The sequence below is a fragment of the Pholis gunnellus genome (assembly GCF_910591455.1).
Source record: "Pholis gunnellus genome assembly, chromosome: 8".
Lineage (NCBI taxonomy): Eukaryota > Metazoa > Chordata > Actinopteri > Perciformes > Pholidae > Pholis > Pholis gunnellus.
Window position 1 is genome coordinate 9,129,428 of NC_136534.1, and position 16,508 is coordinate 9,145,935.

Here is a 16,508-nt window from a genome sequence, read left to right on the forward strand (position 1 = left end):
ATTGTCTTTGCCAAGGCAGGCAGAGCCCTGGGCCTACCCTTAATTAAACATCAAGAAGACTTAGGTCCTACATTTACCTTTACCCAAACACCCACCATAAAAGTGGACACCACCACTCTTCTAAACATTTACCACTTTCCTTACCTCGGCAGCCTTCTTTCCTCAAAAGCTGACATTGACTCTGAGGTTAACCATTGCCTGAATTGTGCCATTGGCGCTTATGCCAGATTCAGGAAAATAGTTTTTAAAGACTACAGGCTCAAACAAAACTCCTGGTCTACAGAGCCATTGTCCTTCCCCCCTGTAGTATGGAGCAGAATCATGGACCACCTACAGCAAGCATCTGAGAGCCCTGAAACAATCAAAGATCCTTGCGAAAGACTTTGAGGATCAGCTGGGAGGACAGACACATCAGCATTCTGGGGGAAGCCAACTTGACCAGCACCATCCCCACAATAATGCAGTACCAACTCCAACGGACCGGCCATGTCATCTACATGTCCAACACACGTCTCCACAAACAGATCCTGTTCTTCCAGCTGAAGGAAGGTCAGCGTGGAAAACAAACTTTTCAAAGACAATATCTAGGCCCGTGTTGTTTGCCTTAGCATTGACAATCAATTCTTGAGTATAGTTCAGTGTTTCCCATTAATAACCTAGATAGTAGTGGCCCGCCATGGTCTAACTTGGACAGTCACAGTTTCCAATGAACCAAAAGTATGTTTTCACTTCTCAATAGGTGAGGTTGCCGGCCCTCGCCGGGTGTATTTCCTGCTCTGCAGTGCGCTGCGATCTGCGGGGAGGGACTGAGCCTTCTGTTCCTGGAGCAATTGTCAACCAGGGTGGACTGTACTCAGTGCGTCAGGTGTCTGCAGAGATGTCGGCAACCCAACACAACCCGCATTGAAACACAAACTTCGTCTTGTTTGCTTTGTGACTCTGACTTGTTTGGTGTCACCATTGTCATGTCACCATTCATATATATACAACCAATGGGTTTATGATTAAATTGTTTACTAGAGCACAGTGGTGGAAGAAGTAGGCTACTCAGATCTTTTACTTTACGGAGCAGTGTGTGAGATTTAGTGACATCTAGTGGTGAGGTTGCAGATTGCAAGCAACTAAATACCCCTTACGCTCACCCCTCCTTTTCCAAGCGTGTGGGAGAAGTACGGTGGCCTTCAGGTAGGGAGAGGTATCTTTAGGAATATATTGCTACTAGGAGCCACTCTTACTGAATATTCTTTTCATGACTAGATAATTGCTTTTTACATATATAGAACAGGATTAGAACGTTTTTATATTTTAAATATATATTTCTATTGCAGCAACAGCAAAGTCACTATATAAAGTCATAAATATCTCACTGGAAACAAATCTAAAATGTCAAGTTTATAAAGAATGAAGAACAGAGAGTTCAGTCAGTATCAATAATTCCTCCTGCCCTCTGTCCTCATGTCCTCTGCTAATTCACTGTCTGCAGGTATCGCTCTTAAGGGGAGAACAAATTAAGCTAAAAAGTACAAACAGACAGCTTTTCTTTTAGCTTGTTTGTAAAAATGTGCTATTAGCCGAGAGTGAGCCTGCATGCTGTGCTTGTGTATAGCGATGGTGGGTGAGAGACTGTAGACAGAGCTGATTGAATTCGGTTCATTTATCGATTCTTAGTTTCAGGTTATTATATACTAATGAAAACATAGTTATGAATATTATATTCCAATTCTTCAATTTAATCCCCCTACATGTTACACACTGTTCCTTTAAGTAAAAGTTATACCACAGTGTAAAAATAATTTGTCATGTTAAGTAAAATCCTGCGTTCAAAATGTTAGCCTACATCAGTAAAATTACTAAATGTACCTAAATGTACTTCATTACATTCCACCACTGCTAAGGCACAACATTGTTTAAAAAAGCACAAAGTTCTTCATAGATCCAGCCTCTCAGTTGTGCTCTCGAGGAACACCAGATTGATGCATTTCATTTTAAAATGTACAACATTTTCTTCTGTGGGAGGCCCCTGGATCCCTCCAGAGGGTCACCAAAGTCTCACAAAATCCTGTGGGAAACACTTTAGTTACACTGTAAAGATGAATATCTTATATTCTCTAATCTCTTATATTGTGTGTAAATTGTTGGCTTTGATGGCTTTAAAGCCAATGGACGTACTTCTTGAGTGGACCCTCTGAATTAGTGCTATCTTTCAGATTACTTTAAATGAGGTGTTTTGAACACACAGCAGCTGTGAGGGAAAAGCAAGTAACTGAACAATGATGTTGGGCTTGTAAATGCTGCATGAACTGTGAAGGCACAGGTTTTATAGCTGAGATAGCAGCTTCAGCTCGCATGATAATTCAATTCATATTTTGTACACAGATAACACGCCACTTTTCCCATCTAGCTAAATCTTTCATGTCATGATTAGCGGGAAATTGGCCTTCCCATAGTAGTACCAGTCTTTTTCTTTTCTTCTCTGCATTTATAAAGCATCTATATTGCCACAGCTGAATGAATCAAGTCTCTGACACTTTAGACAATTGTGTCCTTGTGTGTGTATTTGGTATTGGTGCATATGTTCTATATTCGAAAGGTGAAAATAACCTCCAAGTTATATTGTCACACAGTTTGTGCTTGATAGAGAGAAACAATTAGGTGCACTGTAGAGGGAGGTGTTACTGTAAATGGTCTCTAAGGACTCAAGCAACTAATTGTATATACATTATACAGTAGCTATAAAGGCTACCTGTTTTTCTGTGAGGATGACTCTGCCCAGCAGCTGGTCCTCCAGTCCTCTCATGGTGACGGTGAAGTCAATGATGGAGGTGCGGGCACTGATCTCTGGGGTATAAGCCGGGTTAGGCAGCTTGGTGGTCACGTATAGCCTGAAGCCCTTCATCACATCCACCTCTTTGTCACCAACTTTCACCTGCAAAAGGAAAATAGAAAGAAGGAAAGACACAAAGTTAAAGTGCACAAAGTCAGCATCACAAAATATCTATCCACATGTATGGATATCATAAGCACATGTATAGTGGGAAAAATGTGACGATTATTCAGCCAAATCCACTCTAAGCCACCTCAAAAAGACAATAACGTAAGATATAATCACACATTTGTCATAACAGTCACTTATGTGATTTTGAATGTCTTTAAAAATGTATGAATAGGTCATACTGACAAATATGATAAAGGTATCCTGGTGTTTGCTCTGATCAGCATTCAATTACTCATGTCAGTATAACTTCTAGTTATCCATCTGGTGGCTTGTCCCTCGAGCTGTCGGCCGCAGACACCTTCACTTCCTGCTCACACCAGGATATTAATAGACACCGCTAATCGGGCCTCTCAATAGGTAGCCGGGAGACTTCAGGTTGAATGTGTTGTCTGCATGTAACACGCGCTCACTTGCAATCATCATACGGTGTGAGTGTATGTGCACGTTTTCCTGTCGTTACATGGTACGTTTAATATGTGTGTGAGTGCATGCCTGTGTGCTAGTTTGATGCATGTGTGCGATAGAGGGAGGCAGCTGCAGTATCAGCTGTTGAATAACCAACATCAGTTGGAGCCAGGAGTTGAGAGGCGATAATGTGAGAGAGATAGAGATAGAGAGAGAGAGAGAGAAATGCCTAGAAGCAGACTTTCACTTATTCTGTGTGATTTAGTTTGTCTGTGTGTGTGTGTGTGTGTGTGTGTGTGTGTGTGTGTGTGTGTGTGTGTGTGTGTGTGTGTGTGTGTGTGTGTGTGTGTGTGTGAGAGAGAGAAGGATCGCAATGACACATTTAAAAATGCAGTCTTGTTGTGATAAGTAATAAGTTAAGTCCATGCCTATTTGGATGAGGAAAGTTCACATGCAAAATGCTTTGTTCAAATCTTTACAAGGAACACAGAAAAGACACATTTATGTGTGCAATAAAAATACCTTTTATGAAAGTTCAAACCAATTCATTGGCTGAAATACCAATTTAGAGTGCTTCGTTGTCATGTATAATACTATACACACTCTTCTGGGCTGTCTTTTTGGCTAATAAAATTCAGACAAAATAAGAAACACTCAAACCATGCTCTGCAATTTTTCTTCATTAAAAATAACTCCAACAATACAATTAGTAAATTAGGATGTCAGGACAAATAATGCTCTATTTCTCACTGTCCATCCTCAAATAAAAGGAGCAAAAGATATCGAGAAAGGTGGAGGCACAACATTGCATTTCACTTCCAATCAACAGCAAATGTAGTACTATTCTGTAATTGTGTTTGAAGGGCCACACTTTATGAACTTATTCATGAGACTTGCCGTTGTAGACATCAGTTTGAGTGTGAGCTCATCAACCTGCATCTGTACAGTTGTAAAAGTTGGCCATGGCAAGCGGGACCAGCCCATGTCCCATCATGCATTTCACCAGCACACAAAACAAACCTCCCTATTTCACACTATTCTAACTATTCTATACTATTCTAAGGTAAAAGAACAGATCTGGTACCAGGAGAGATATTTCTACCACATTACCTTGTAAGTGGAGCCCGTTTTGATAAAGTTTTTTTCAAGAATGTTGTCGAGTGCAGGGTCCAACTCCTCCTCCACATCCTCGATCAAAAGGGGGCGCCCAAGAGACAAACTGTCCTCCAGATGGTTCTTGAAGTACTTATGGTTCAGTGAGGTGATCTGTGATCAGAAAATGACAATAAATACACGATAGATATATTGAGAAAAAAAACATTGATTGAATCAAGCTACTGTATCAGTCAGCTACAACAGCGTCCCAGGTCTATGTTGGACATTTTTTTGTCTTTTAAGGACAATGGGGCAAACCGTAAAAGTTCTGTGCAACCAAAAAAACGTTTTGATTGTTTAAACTATTACCTTACTAAGAGTCCTTAGCAGTAATCATATTGTTTCCAACAGACTAATGAGCAAATGAATAAGTCAGTGAGAAGCATCTGATTTATTCAAGTGAAGGAGACACATGTTTGACTTCTCCCTCATTCCTCCTAAGATACAAAGGCCAACCTCTGTCTGGGGAATGGGACTCCTCAAACTAATAATATCCCTCTTTAAGATGAGCAATTTTTTGAAAACCGTATAAACGTAAATATTGTTGTTTTGATGAGGTCATTTATTGAAAGGGTTTAAACCCTCTCTGCTTGTGAAAACGTGTCTTCAGGACACTCATGATAGGATTGCAGAATGCATTCACTCGGTTCAGAGATTGCCCCCAACAGGGCCAGTGACCTTGGCTGGTCTTGTTACGTCTGCAGAATCCTGCAGCACTTTTTCAAGGCACTGTACAAGAGAAAAAGCATGTTGGACAATGAAAAGGAGTTGAGGGCAAAGAGTACATTGCAGAAATTGGCTAAAGAGGCTACTAAAAATATAAACCTTGCATTACAAAAACTGGCACAGGAGATGAGTAAGGGAACAACTATTTACTCTTTAATGCATATGGTATTTAGAAAAAGAGAGACACAAAGTAATTTAAGTTATTGTGTTATTCATGAATCAATGTTTTGTTTTTAGTACATTTTTGGCAATTCTGCATTGTTAGATTAGATAATGAAAGAAATGTGTGTGTGTGTGTATATATATATATATATTTATATATATATATATATATATATAGAAGTAAACAGGGAAACAAGAACTTGATACCCTTCAGGTCATCAGGGAGAATAATGTGTGTAATGTTAATAAATGGTACACCCTCATTGTGGAATAAAAAAGAATCTAGCCGTCAACACAAGTCACATTCTAAAGCATCAGTTAAAAAAAATCCCAAACCTGCAGCTCATTCCTGGCCTCTTTGTTCTTGATCCAGATTTTTCCCTGCGTCTGGGGGTCAATGAGGAGGGGAAAGCGGGCGGCTTTGGTGATAATGATGCCATTCTGAATGGACAGGTCATCATTGGGGAGCCCCTGTAAGATGGAAAACAAATGACTGGTTCAGGCTCAATCCTGATGTTTATTAATCCCAGCTAATTTATGTTTTTATTTCAGGAATTCAACTTTTGTTTTGAATTCGAGGATCCGACGAAACCCTCGTATAAAATAAAATAAATAAAAGCTAAACTATGTTTTATAGACAAAAGATCACTTTTGATTTCATTTTGTGGGATCAATATAAATAGAATTGCTTGTCCAGCTGGGTTCTGCAAAACATTATTAACATCTTATCTACCTATCCTAAACTAGATACAATATAGAATTATCATATACTGCATCAATATTCACTAAAATAGTTCATTCTGTTGGTAGTAGTTACTAAAGTAGATCACTGACCTGTAGGTTCCACTCGCTGACAGTGGGCGCATCAATGAGCAGCTCGGTCAGATTGAGGTTGTTGCCAAATGGGATTCCACGCTGCTTTAACTCCCGCTCCCAGTTACTCAGTAGAAGATTGCGAAACTCCTGATTGAAGGGGCCGGAGTAGGAGAGGAACGCTGTGGCCAATAGAATGTCACCTAAAAGATAAAAAGGTGTTACAAACTGTAATACTGGTTATGTGTATGTGTTGTTAAAAAATAAAAATAAAAGAGTCTGGAAGATTAATGCCAGCACATTTAGAAAACTTTGCAATGTTAGCAGTGCATTGGGAATGAAATGTCTGTTTTGTTGGTAATTAGAAGTATGACATACACAATGGCATTATGCATTTAGGCTAGTCATCCATGAGCGTTTATTAGTTTAATCATCTAACAGAAAGTATATAAATTCATGTCTAATTTATTTAATTGCAGAGACGTCCCTTTGATGCCATAGTTTTCTGAATACCAGTTAGGTTTTAAAACTTGTTTTGAAACCCACCAACAAGGCGTTTGGTTTGGGCAGCAAACTCCTTGCTCTGCTCAGTCCATCTCTCCTTCTCACCAGCGAGGCCGCTGATGAGACTGGACGCCGTCTGCATCTTGTGTCTACAGCGCTCAGCATCTTCCAGCAGGGTCTGATGGGAAGGGAGGGCAGACAAACAAGTCAGGAGGTTTGTGTGTGTTAGGCTGCCTCGTATGTCCTTCCAACTGTCTCTTCATCATCCATCCAACTCTCATTCAACCACTTATTCTCTGTACGCCTGTGCATATTTATACCACTGTCAAGTATGGTTATGTGGACAAAGAGAGCAAGTTAATCATGTCTTTTCTGATTTGAGATGTTCTCTGATCCCAATGCATAGGACTCATCACAGGATCGCTGTTATAAAGCTCACGACAAATATAGTAATTTTTCTCTTTATCACTATTTGGGTTTCCTCCAGGTGCAACAGTCCAAAGACATGCAGGTTAAGTGGGTTTAACCTCTGAATTGCAGTAGGTGTAGTATGTCTTAGACGAGTGATATGCGCCTAACTTTCACCAAATGCATGCTGGGTTAGGCTTGCATAGGCTCAGGACCTCTGCAACCCCCAATGGATGGATGAACGTGTGTTGTCAGCATTTCGTATCTGACTGTCCTAATTTGGACAGTCCTTTTTAGAGACATAGTAAGAGATAAACAGCACCTTCAAGCCATTTATCTTTTATTCAGCTGCTCACAGGCAATTAAGAGGTTGTTTGCGAAAAAGCAATAATGTCTGTTTCCTCTGCTATAGGCTTCTGCAACGAGCTCTTCAATCTCGCTTTTGGCCCCTGGAGATGAACAGCTCTGCGTCTTAATCACAAAATTATAAAAAGAGTCAACTTGGGCTGTCCAGATTTCCTAATCAGCGAGTGTTGATGCACAAACTGTTCCATTTACATGCTGTTGTTCATCACAGAACAGAGAGTGCGGATGAAGAAAACCACACACAGCAGACGGAATCATAAACCTGCACACACAATCAACAGTGTACCACTGGAGTGAGTTACATTAATCGAAAAAGTGACACTTCCATAACTCAGGTTGAGTCATTTTGTTGCAGGTGTTTCCAGGCTGTGTTTTGATGGACAGTCCACCGCTGTGATTCCAGTTTACTGGAAGGGGCAGCTCATTCGAAATAGCTGGAATATAATGTATTATAATTATAATGATGTTAAAACATCAATAGGAAGTTAAAGCTCCTTGAAACTTTTCTTCCCTACTTTCAAGAAACACACCCTAGTAATAGCAGCTAATAGTAGTAGTAGTAGTAGTAGTAGTAGTAGTAGTAGTAGTAGTAGTAGTAGTAGTAGTAGTAGTAGTAGTTAAGCAAGGCCATCCCACATATTTCAATTTTCACGTTTTATGTATTTTTTCATTCATTGACAAAATGTTTTAGCTTGTTTTTATGCATAAAATATACTGTACATGAAATACGTACAGTTGCTGTAAAAGGACAGGAGTGAGCTGAATAAAGTATGAAATCTCATTGTTCCAGGAAATTATTAATGAAACAATAAGGCACAAAGACAGCTGTGCCAGCTATATGAATACAAACAATGATACGCAACAGCAAGTTCAGAAAGCCAGGCTCCAAACTGGTGATCTCATTTTCTAAGTAGTGCAATGTCATGTATTATTAAACAGGATTGATATTTTAATTCCCTGTTATATGACAGGCTTCAGTGGAAGAGACTAACACTAGATGTCTAATTGTATGTTATCTGATGTTCTGGTTAATTAGTCTTAAAAGAGAAAAAGTCCTAAATATGTCAGCCGTTTGTAGCTCATGCTTCAAGTATTTGTCACATTTTTCAAATAAAAAATAATGGCAAAAAGTTTTATATCACAAGATTGTTGTTTCAGAGGTCTTTTCAGCAAACACTGCTCCTATTTTTGTTTTAAAGTTAAGTATTGACCTGTTTCTCCATCATGGCCTTCTCATACTCCGCCTGTACCACATCCAGCTCTGCCTGCTTGGCATCAAGCTCAGCCTGAGCCTTCTCAAGGTCCACATTCGCTATGGTCAGAAGATTCTGCTGCACTGCCAAGTTAGCCTAAAAAACAAAGATGGAGAGAGAGAGAGAGAGAGGAATCTGTGATGTTTTTTTGCACATTAAATGCCTTCAGGGGTCACGGTCAGAGAGGGCTCTGAGAGAGAGAGAGAGAGAGAGAGAGAGAGAGAGAGAGACCTTAAGCAACAGAGAAGACAAACCAGAGAGCTAAGGAGGTAGGAGTGGGTGTTTTATTGGAAATAAAGAAAGCGGACAGTTTCTCCTATTTGGAGAGCAAAGGAACAGTGTTTGTATGAAACAAACTAAAAGGGATTAAAAAAATGGTTTGGACATTTTGTGGCTCAAGTATTTCAGTGAGATTTTACAAGTGTACTGTCTGTCTGTCTGTCTGTCTGTCCGACTATATCTCTGTCTGTCTGTCTGTCTGTCAGTCAGTCTAACTGTATCTCTATCAGTCTGTCAGTCTGTCTGTCTGTCTGTCTGTCTGTCCGACTATATCTCTGTCTGCCAGTCTAGCTGGTCAGCTTAAAGGAAAGCCACCCCTGAGCTGGAAGCCAGAAAATCAATTTGCCAGACAGTGTTCGATGTTAAAGCAAAAGATCAGGATCAAAGAGGAGAGGCAGGGAGTGCTCATGGAGGTTGTAGAGAATAAGAGAAAACGACAATGAGGGAGGGGATAAGGGAAAGACGGAGGTGAGATAGGGATTTGAAAATGAAACCTGAGGTGAGCAGAGACACAAAGGTGCAGACAAGATGGAGAGAAGGAAATGTAGGTCAAAATAAGTAGGAAAATGAGACCTGGTAACAAGGGGGGAAGAAAATCAGGTACAAAAGAACAACAGTAACAGAGAGGAAAGCAGAGGTGTTCATCAGTTTTGTTTTAGTAAACACAATCCAAAAGTATAACCGCATTCTGTGAGCTTTTAAATGCTCGTTATGAATCGGACATCCACAGACTGCACTGGCAGGAAGACAAACTAGCTAAAGGATTTGGGACATTTGCATTAAATCACAGGGTTTAGAGAGCAGGCATGTGTATGTGGCTTATTAATCAAGGATTTTGTGTACAGAGTATTCTGCCTTGCTCCCTTCTGCTGTGTGTGAAATTAATAGATCCTTTGAAAATAAATAAATAGTTCATTTATTTATTTATGCAGCTTGAATGTAAAAGAAAGATGTGTCAGTCACTTAGATGTAAACACAGCCCTTACTGCAGATGCAATCAGAATATCACTTTTCATTTAGTTGTAAAAAAGCAGATGAGTTTTCAAAGTCCATAAAATCACTACTTTGCTGATACGAGAACCAGATTTACAAATAATACGTTCAATTGAACATACAAAAAACTGACCAACGTATTAATTCAAAATGAATAACATTGATCTCAAAATCACTCATCTGATGTTTTTTATTTTTGAAAGCTCGTGTGTATGTGTCTATCAACAGATAGAAGCCCTAATCCCTCTCTGTCAGTCTGACATTTGTGGGGTACTTCTATTGCCTACTACACCATCAGCTAACTGTTGCTGCTGCCAAAATGTGGGACTATGAATAAATCCTTTTCATATTAGAGACAGTCTGTGCTGTTTTTGTAGCCTGGGGCTTTCCTGCAGAAAAAAAACTAACCAGTCTCCTTTACTGTAAGAGTTCCTTATTCATCAGAGTGTAAGACCGTGGACATTTCGCAGGGAGTCTCTGCACAAGTGTGAGCGTACTGCTGTTATATGTTTGTTGGGGTGATACTGACAGGTGCATCATAACGTGTGCTTGCAATTAGAAATTTAAGAGGCTGACATGTATATGCTTTAAGACTTCATTTCAATTGAACTCGCTCTGATGTATTATCTTTAGTGTCACATACAGTACTGTCTACAAACAGTACTGTTTCACCTTTCTGCTGCACCAAGGAGCCACTGTGAAGGATCTGTTAGACTGTACTGTCTTTACCTTCAAGGGTAAGACCTCCTTGTTGATGGAGAAGAAGGAGGCCATAGCTTTTGTCCAGGCAGCAAGGCCGGCCACATTGCCACACACCCTCTTGGCTGTTTCAATGTTGTAGTCGGGCATGTCAAAATAGGGCAGCAGCAGCTCCACCATTTCCTCATTAATGGAGTCCTTGGGGAATTGCTGCAAGGCAGGGAGAAAGAGAGGTGGGGGGGAGGTGTGGGGGGGGGGGGGGGGGGGAGACTTATTTCAGGCAGTACGCACAGAATATAACCATTAACCACACAACCAACTCGTAAAAAAGTACTCTAATAAGAGCCTTTGATACTTAAAAACAGAGAATGTTAAACTATATCCTATAAACTATAGGGGGAAAAGGAGAAATATTATAAATGGAACTGTAATGATTGGGTAAAGACAGGAAGCAAAGGGGGTGGTGAAAGTTGAAGAGGAAATGAAAGGAGAAAAGCAAAGATGGATGGGAGACAGAGACAAAAAAGGAAAAAGACAAGGCAGAGAAGCTCAAAAGCAGAATGAGGGCAAATCGAAGAAGCGCACAACACAGACGAGAAAAAAGGATTGTGCAGTAGGTGAATAAGCAAGGAAGCAAAAAGATAACATATAGAGGTGCATAAGGTAAGATAAAATACGTGGTGTAGTTGAGTGAATAGAAAGATGAGATGGAAAAAACAGAAAAGACAGCGAGAGAGACGAGTACACATCAAAATGTAACAATGAGAGAGGAGTAAAAGTGGAACAAGTAAATCTAAGAAAGTTGTATATGTTGTAGTTTTGGTGAAATCAAATACCACACAATGTCTTTACACTGATGTGCCTATTTTACAGATGATCCTGATTTTATCAATACACCTTGATTTTACGAAACAGAACAGGTAACTATAACAGCAACAGCTAATTGTATCCATTAAAGAGTGAGTATAACGTAAGAGAGTATGAAAAGTCTACAATTCACTGATTAGTTGAGCTGCAGGCAGTGATTCTGTTCCATCTTAAAACAGGATACTAGGATGTTATTGAAGCTTCCACAACAGATTTTTGCTGCATTTGTTTTGATAAACTTCCACCAACATTAAACTTTGTCTTTGTACGTTTTCTGACTTAAAACTTAAAATCTATTTCTGTGGAAGAGCAGGAAAAACCCTTTCTATGTTCCTTTGAGCTGGGTCTAGTCCTTCAGTAACGCATGTACAATGTGCCTTTATTCATGTTGAACATTAATAATTCTGTAGGCTACGCAGAATATCTCATCGCATACATGAGCAGGCCTTCTGCAGCATCGGCACCTTACTTCAATCTGTATGAATTAGCGGTTGTACCTGCAGGCTGCCCAGGAAATTTCCAGCTGTCATGAGTTTTAGAGACTCCTGCCAGGACGGCGTGTTGCAGTTCTTCTCTGGGTCGATCTTCACTGTGTTGACCCGCCTCTGGAAGAGCAGCAGCACGCAGTCCATGATCCGCATGATGAGGTGGGGGGGACGACCAAGTGTTCGTACAGTGGCAATGTCTGATGGCTTGATTGTCTGAGTGGGTACAGAAAAAAGACATATCGGGGATTTTAGTGGGAAACATATTGGATGTATACAGGATACTCTATAAGGTGAGACAGTTAACAGAGATGAGAGCAAAGGATAAAGTAATGTATCTTTCTTTGACAGGACATATATAGGGAATTGCACATAATGCTGCAGTTTGAGAATATAAAACAGAGGGAGTGTACAGAGAAAATACAACTTGACAATGAGAGACATATTGAAAACTGTAAGTAGAAACTCCAACAGTTCTGCAGAGACGGGCAGAAAATTACTTCAAGGGACTGATTTAAATGAGAGAGGCAGCAAGAGAGTCAAGAAAATGCTCCAGTGAGAGTTGTTTGGCTGCTTCATCAGGCCCCCTGCCTGCTCGCCTCATCTCTTCTCCTTATTGTACTTTCCTTGTTTCTGCTCTCACTTCCCTGCTCCATTTCCACTCTGTATCAGCCCAAGCGTGGTGTGAATCTCCCACCAGCCAGCAGAGACAATTTTTCGTAACAATATATGTATTTCTTTTTTTTTTACTTGGCATACTGTATTAAGTACAGTAATTACAAAATAATGTAACCCTTTGGATCACTCACTTGTTTTTCGCCTTGCAAGCTAGTCACAGTATTTGAACATGAAAGTAAAGTATTTAATAGTGTGTCATGCAACAGCACTGATCTCTCCAAGCTCATATAACTAATGTCACAGCATGACTATTCTAACGATATAGTGTATCTGGTTCTAAAGTCAAAACTGGGCCTACAGTGTGTTAACATGATAACTGTTTCACACAATCAATAAATGGATAATCTTTTATTATTCTTTATGTCAAATACAATGAAAGCAATCCAAATGAAACCATGTTATTCCTGAATCTATCGAGACAGGCTAAACTGAGCTGCAGTGGTCTCACCCTGCCTGCAGAAGGATCACGCGGATCACTGTTCATCAAGAAAAATAATTATAACTTCCTCAACCTGATCTCTTTTAATTGAGTCCACTCGTTGTTTCCCCCGCTGCTGAGGATCAGCTGCCGTTAACCCGCCGACAAGTGCAACAAGGGCCCTGTTATTGACTGAGCTTGAACCAACTCTGCCACACACACCAACGGACTAAAACAGGCTCTTGTCTGGGCAGGGATAGGTTAATGATAGTGTGTTTACTGTCAGCTTTACTGTTTGTTGTGAATTTAAATGGCCGCAGAGTCCTGTTTAATGCTGTGTTGAGACTACTTTAATTATTGTGCTTGCTGCTTGTGTCTGTGTTCAACATGTTACATGTATTGTGCCGTCCCACGCCGATGGCCCCTGCTTGAGTTAGTTTCTACTACCACATGTAAAGCCAGTGAGCAGCATTTTACGAGTTAAAGGACCAGTGACATGACCAAGGAACAAGAGTGTATCTGCTGGGTCTGTATCTGAGCGATAAATGAACAGCTGTTGTGTCTTTATGCGGCAGTTAGGATTCTCTTTGCTTCCAACGCTTTCCTTTCTCCTTCACTAACACACACACACGCACACACACACGCTCCCATGTGTATCCACACACACCTCATTAGCACAGATAGCATAACTCAGCTTTGCTCCACGTCCTTGTGTTATCACAGACGTTGAAACCACATCCTCCATTGTTATCATTCATATCATATTATTGTAATCATTCGTATCATATTATCATCAGCATGTCTCACGCGACGAAGCCACTCACATGGTCACGTCCACCATCGTCAGCCCAAATAAACCCACATACACATAAACACACGCCACATGCTTGCTAGTTTGCCTTTATGCTTGTTAACGTAGTTGTAGTGCTCATAGCTGCTTGTTATTGTAGTAATAGTTGTTTATTGATTGAAGTATTATTGATTATTGATAGGTATTGCTGAAGTTAAATAACTTCACTGTACTCTTGAAAAGCACTTGTCTTTGATTTTTTTGTGTATATCAGTTGTGATAACAGCTGGTTGTGACGGTTGATGCTTGGATTCAACCCTTCACCGTTTGCCTCATGAATGTAAAGTAGTCTTTAAATGTTGACATTCTGAGTGAACACCGTAACGGTTTGGTTATTGGTCCCTGATCCCTGATCCCAGGGCAGTCCTTGTTATTAATTATGAAATGAATAACGGTTATTAAAACTGCCCTGTTATTAAATGCCTCAATCTCTCAACCTCAACCAGTAGAAGTGAATGAGGCAAAGACAGAATGCTTAAGGATTGCCTGCTTGGAAAAAGGTTTCCATTCACACCAGCAAGGTTATTTTGCCCTCTCATAGGAGATCTGCATGCTACCATCTACCCAGGATGACAGCTTTAATTACAATGCAGCTCCAGCCCCCAGAGCATCATGCTAACTTTAGAAACACCCGCTGTTATGCACATATACACAAACCGGGTGGGAAGGCTGTAGGGAAAACCTGCATGCGGCTGCATGCGGCTACATACAGCAAGTCACAGTGTGCTTCAAGTGGTACCCTGAAGCAACACAACGTGAGAGAAAGAAGAATATTGTTACGGGAGACATTAAGGGCACAATAAACGGCTCCACCACACAGTTTACTGACAGTTTCTAAACCTCAGGCTATCTTTTAGGGCAAACTTATGCTTGGAAAAGCAGTATACAGGGGCAGCAGAGGAAGTCATGAGCAGCGGCTATGTAAGATACAGTAGGCTGGAATGAAATTGGTTTGTGTAAGGAACATGAAAATAAAACCAAACAAATATATTCATATTCTTCATAGGAACGTATCAATACTCTGGACAGTTTATTTTTTAAACTAAAATACATATTTAAAAAATGTGTTAATTATCTTGATGATTAGGCTGATAGGAAAAATTACAGAGCATGTGCTAATAGAAACTTCTGTATCTCTTTTGATTTATGAAATTTCCCCGTGGAGACATGATGCTTCTGTCCTGGCCCCACAATGGTGGAATGAACTCCCCCACTGACGTCAGGACAGCAGAGTCGCTGCCCATCTTTCATCAGGCTGAAAACTCACCTCTTCAAGAAGTGCTACCCTGAGCCTTCCACTTAACACTCATTGTATTCATACTAGTTTGTTGCACTTATTGTATTCATACTAGTTTGTTGCACTTATTGTATTTGTTTGTTTCTGCACTGTACGTTTGCTCTGGTTTATGCTCTTAGATGCTTGTTTGAAAAAGGAGATGTACTTATGACTTCTGGTGACTAGTAGTTCTCTTGAATACCGATGTTGAATACACTTATTGTAAGTCGCTTTGGATAAAAGCGTCTGCTAAATGACTGTAATGTAATGTAATGTAATGCTTCGATCCAGTTATAGTTCCCCCCACATAAAGGAGTCCTTCATTATTGAAAACATTTTGTATTTTGTGGAGAACATGATCTGGATCATGCATCTGTCACAAGTCAAGCCAACTTTAATCACAGCTAATCTGAAGTCTTTTACATGAAAGTGATGCAAAATATATGATGGACAGAGAATAAAAAACCAAGAAAAGATGCATGTAACAAAAAGTCATACTCCCACCAGCATGCATGCAATCAAGACAAGAAATCAAATAAAGCTAAAAGGCAGTGACTTAACGTGTGTTTTAAGCAACTAAAAAACCTCTGGGTGTAAAGTTGTACAGTATTGGGATAGGAGCTCATGCAGTCAGAGTATGCAGTGCTTTGTAGACAGTGGTATTTTAAATTAATCTCTAAAAGCAACTGAGGTAACAGTGATTTAACACTCTTGTTAATAGCAGCATTCTGGAGCAGCTGGAGGCAAGACAAAGATGCATCAGTGCATTTACAGAGTCGAGATGAGAGGATATAACTGGTATAAATACTTTGTGTGGGCAGTTCATCATTTTCTAATTCATTGTTTTTACTTAGAAATCAAGTTTGGAAATTACAAATATGTTCACCTGAGAGAGATAGAAATATTGATTGTATGGTTCCCAGGTTTCTCTTCGCTCTCAAGTCCCCATACCTGCAGTGCAGCCTCTGCTTCCAGAAGAGCTGGACGGGCAGCTTCAAGTTTCTCCTCAGCGATGGCCTTGTCAGCTGAGATGCTGTCTACAATAGCCTGGGCCTTGTCCTTCACTTTCTGCACCTCCACCTTCACTCGCTCTGCTGCCTGGGCTTTTACTGTCACCTCCTTCAATACCTGGGTGTATGTACAAGAAACAAACAAAGCTATGAGTCAATACAATCT

At 40.2% G+C, this 16,508-nt stretch overlaps 1 protein-coding gene across 2 annotated transcripts in view; it reads right to left on the bottom strand.

The window, feature by feature from the left end:
- Positions 1 to 16,508, bottom strand: part of dnah5 (dynein, axonemal, heavy chain 5) — a gene marked incomplete at both ends in the record, with an annotated part of 89,381 nt that overhangs the window by 21,802 nt on the left and 51,071 nt on the right. For both annotated transcript variants that reach the window (XM_079164769.1, XM_079164768.1), the window contains 9 exons: positions 2,744 to 2,926; positions 4,511 to 4,666; positions 5,780 to 5,914; positions 6,278 to 6,459; positions 6,803 to 6,938; positions 8,746 to 8,883; positions 10,789 to 10,968; positions 12,123 to 12,326; positions 16,284 to 16,460. In XM_079164769.1, the coding sequence (XP_079020895.1) occupies positions 2,744 to 2,926; positions 4,511 to 4,666; positions 5,780 to 5,914; positions 6,278 to 6,459; positions 6,803 to 6,938; positions 8,746 to 8,883; positions 10,789 to 10,968; positions 12,123 to 12,326; positions 16,284 to 16,460 (1,491 nt within the window). The remainder of the gene's footprint in view (positions 1 to 2,743; positions 2,927 to 4,510; positions 4,667 to 5,779; positions 5,915 to 6,277; positions 6,460 to 6,802; positions 6,939 to 8,745; positions 8,884 to 10,788; positions 10,969 to 12,122; positions 12,327 to 16,283; positions 16,461 to 16,508) is intronic.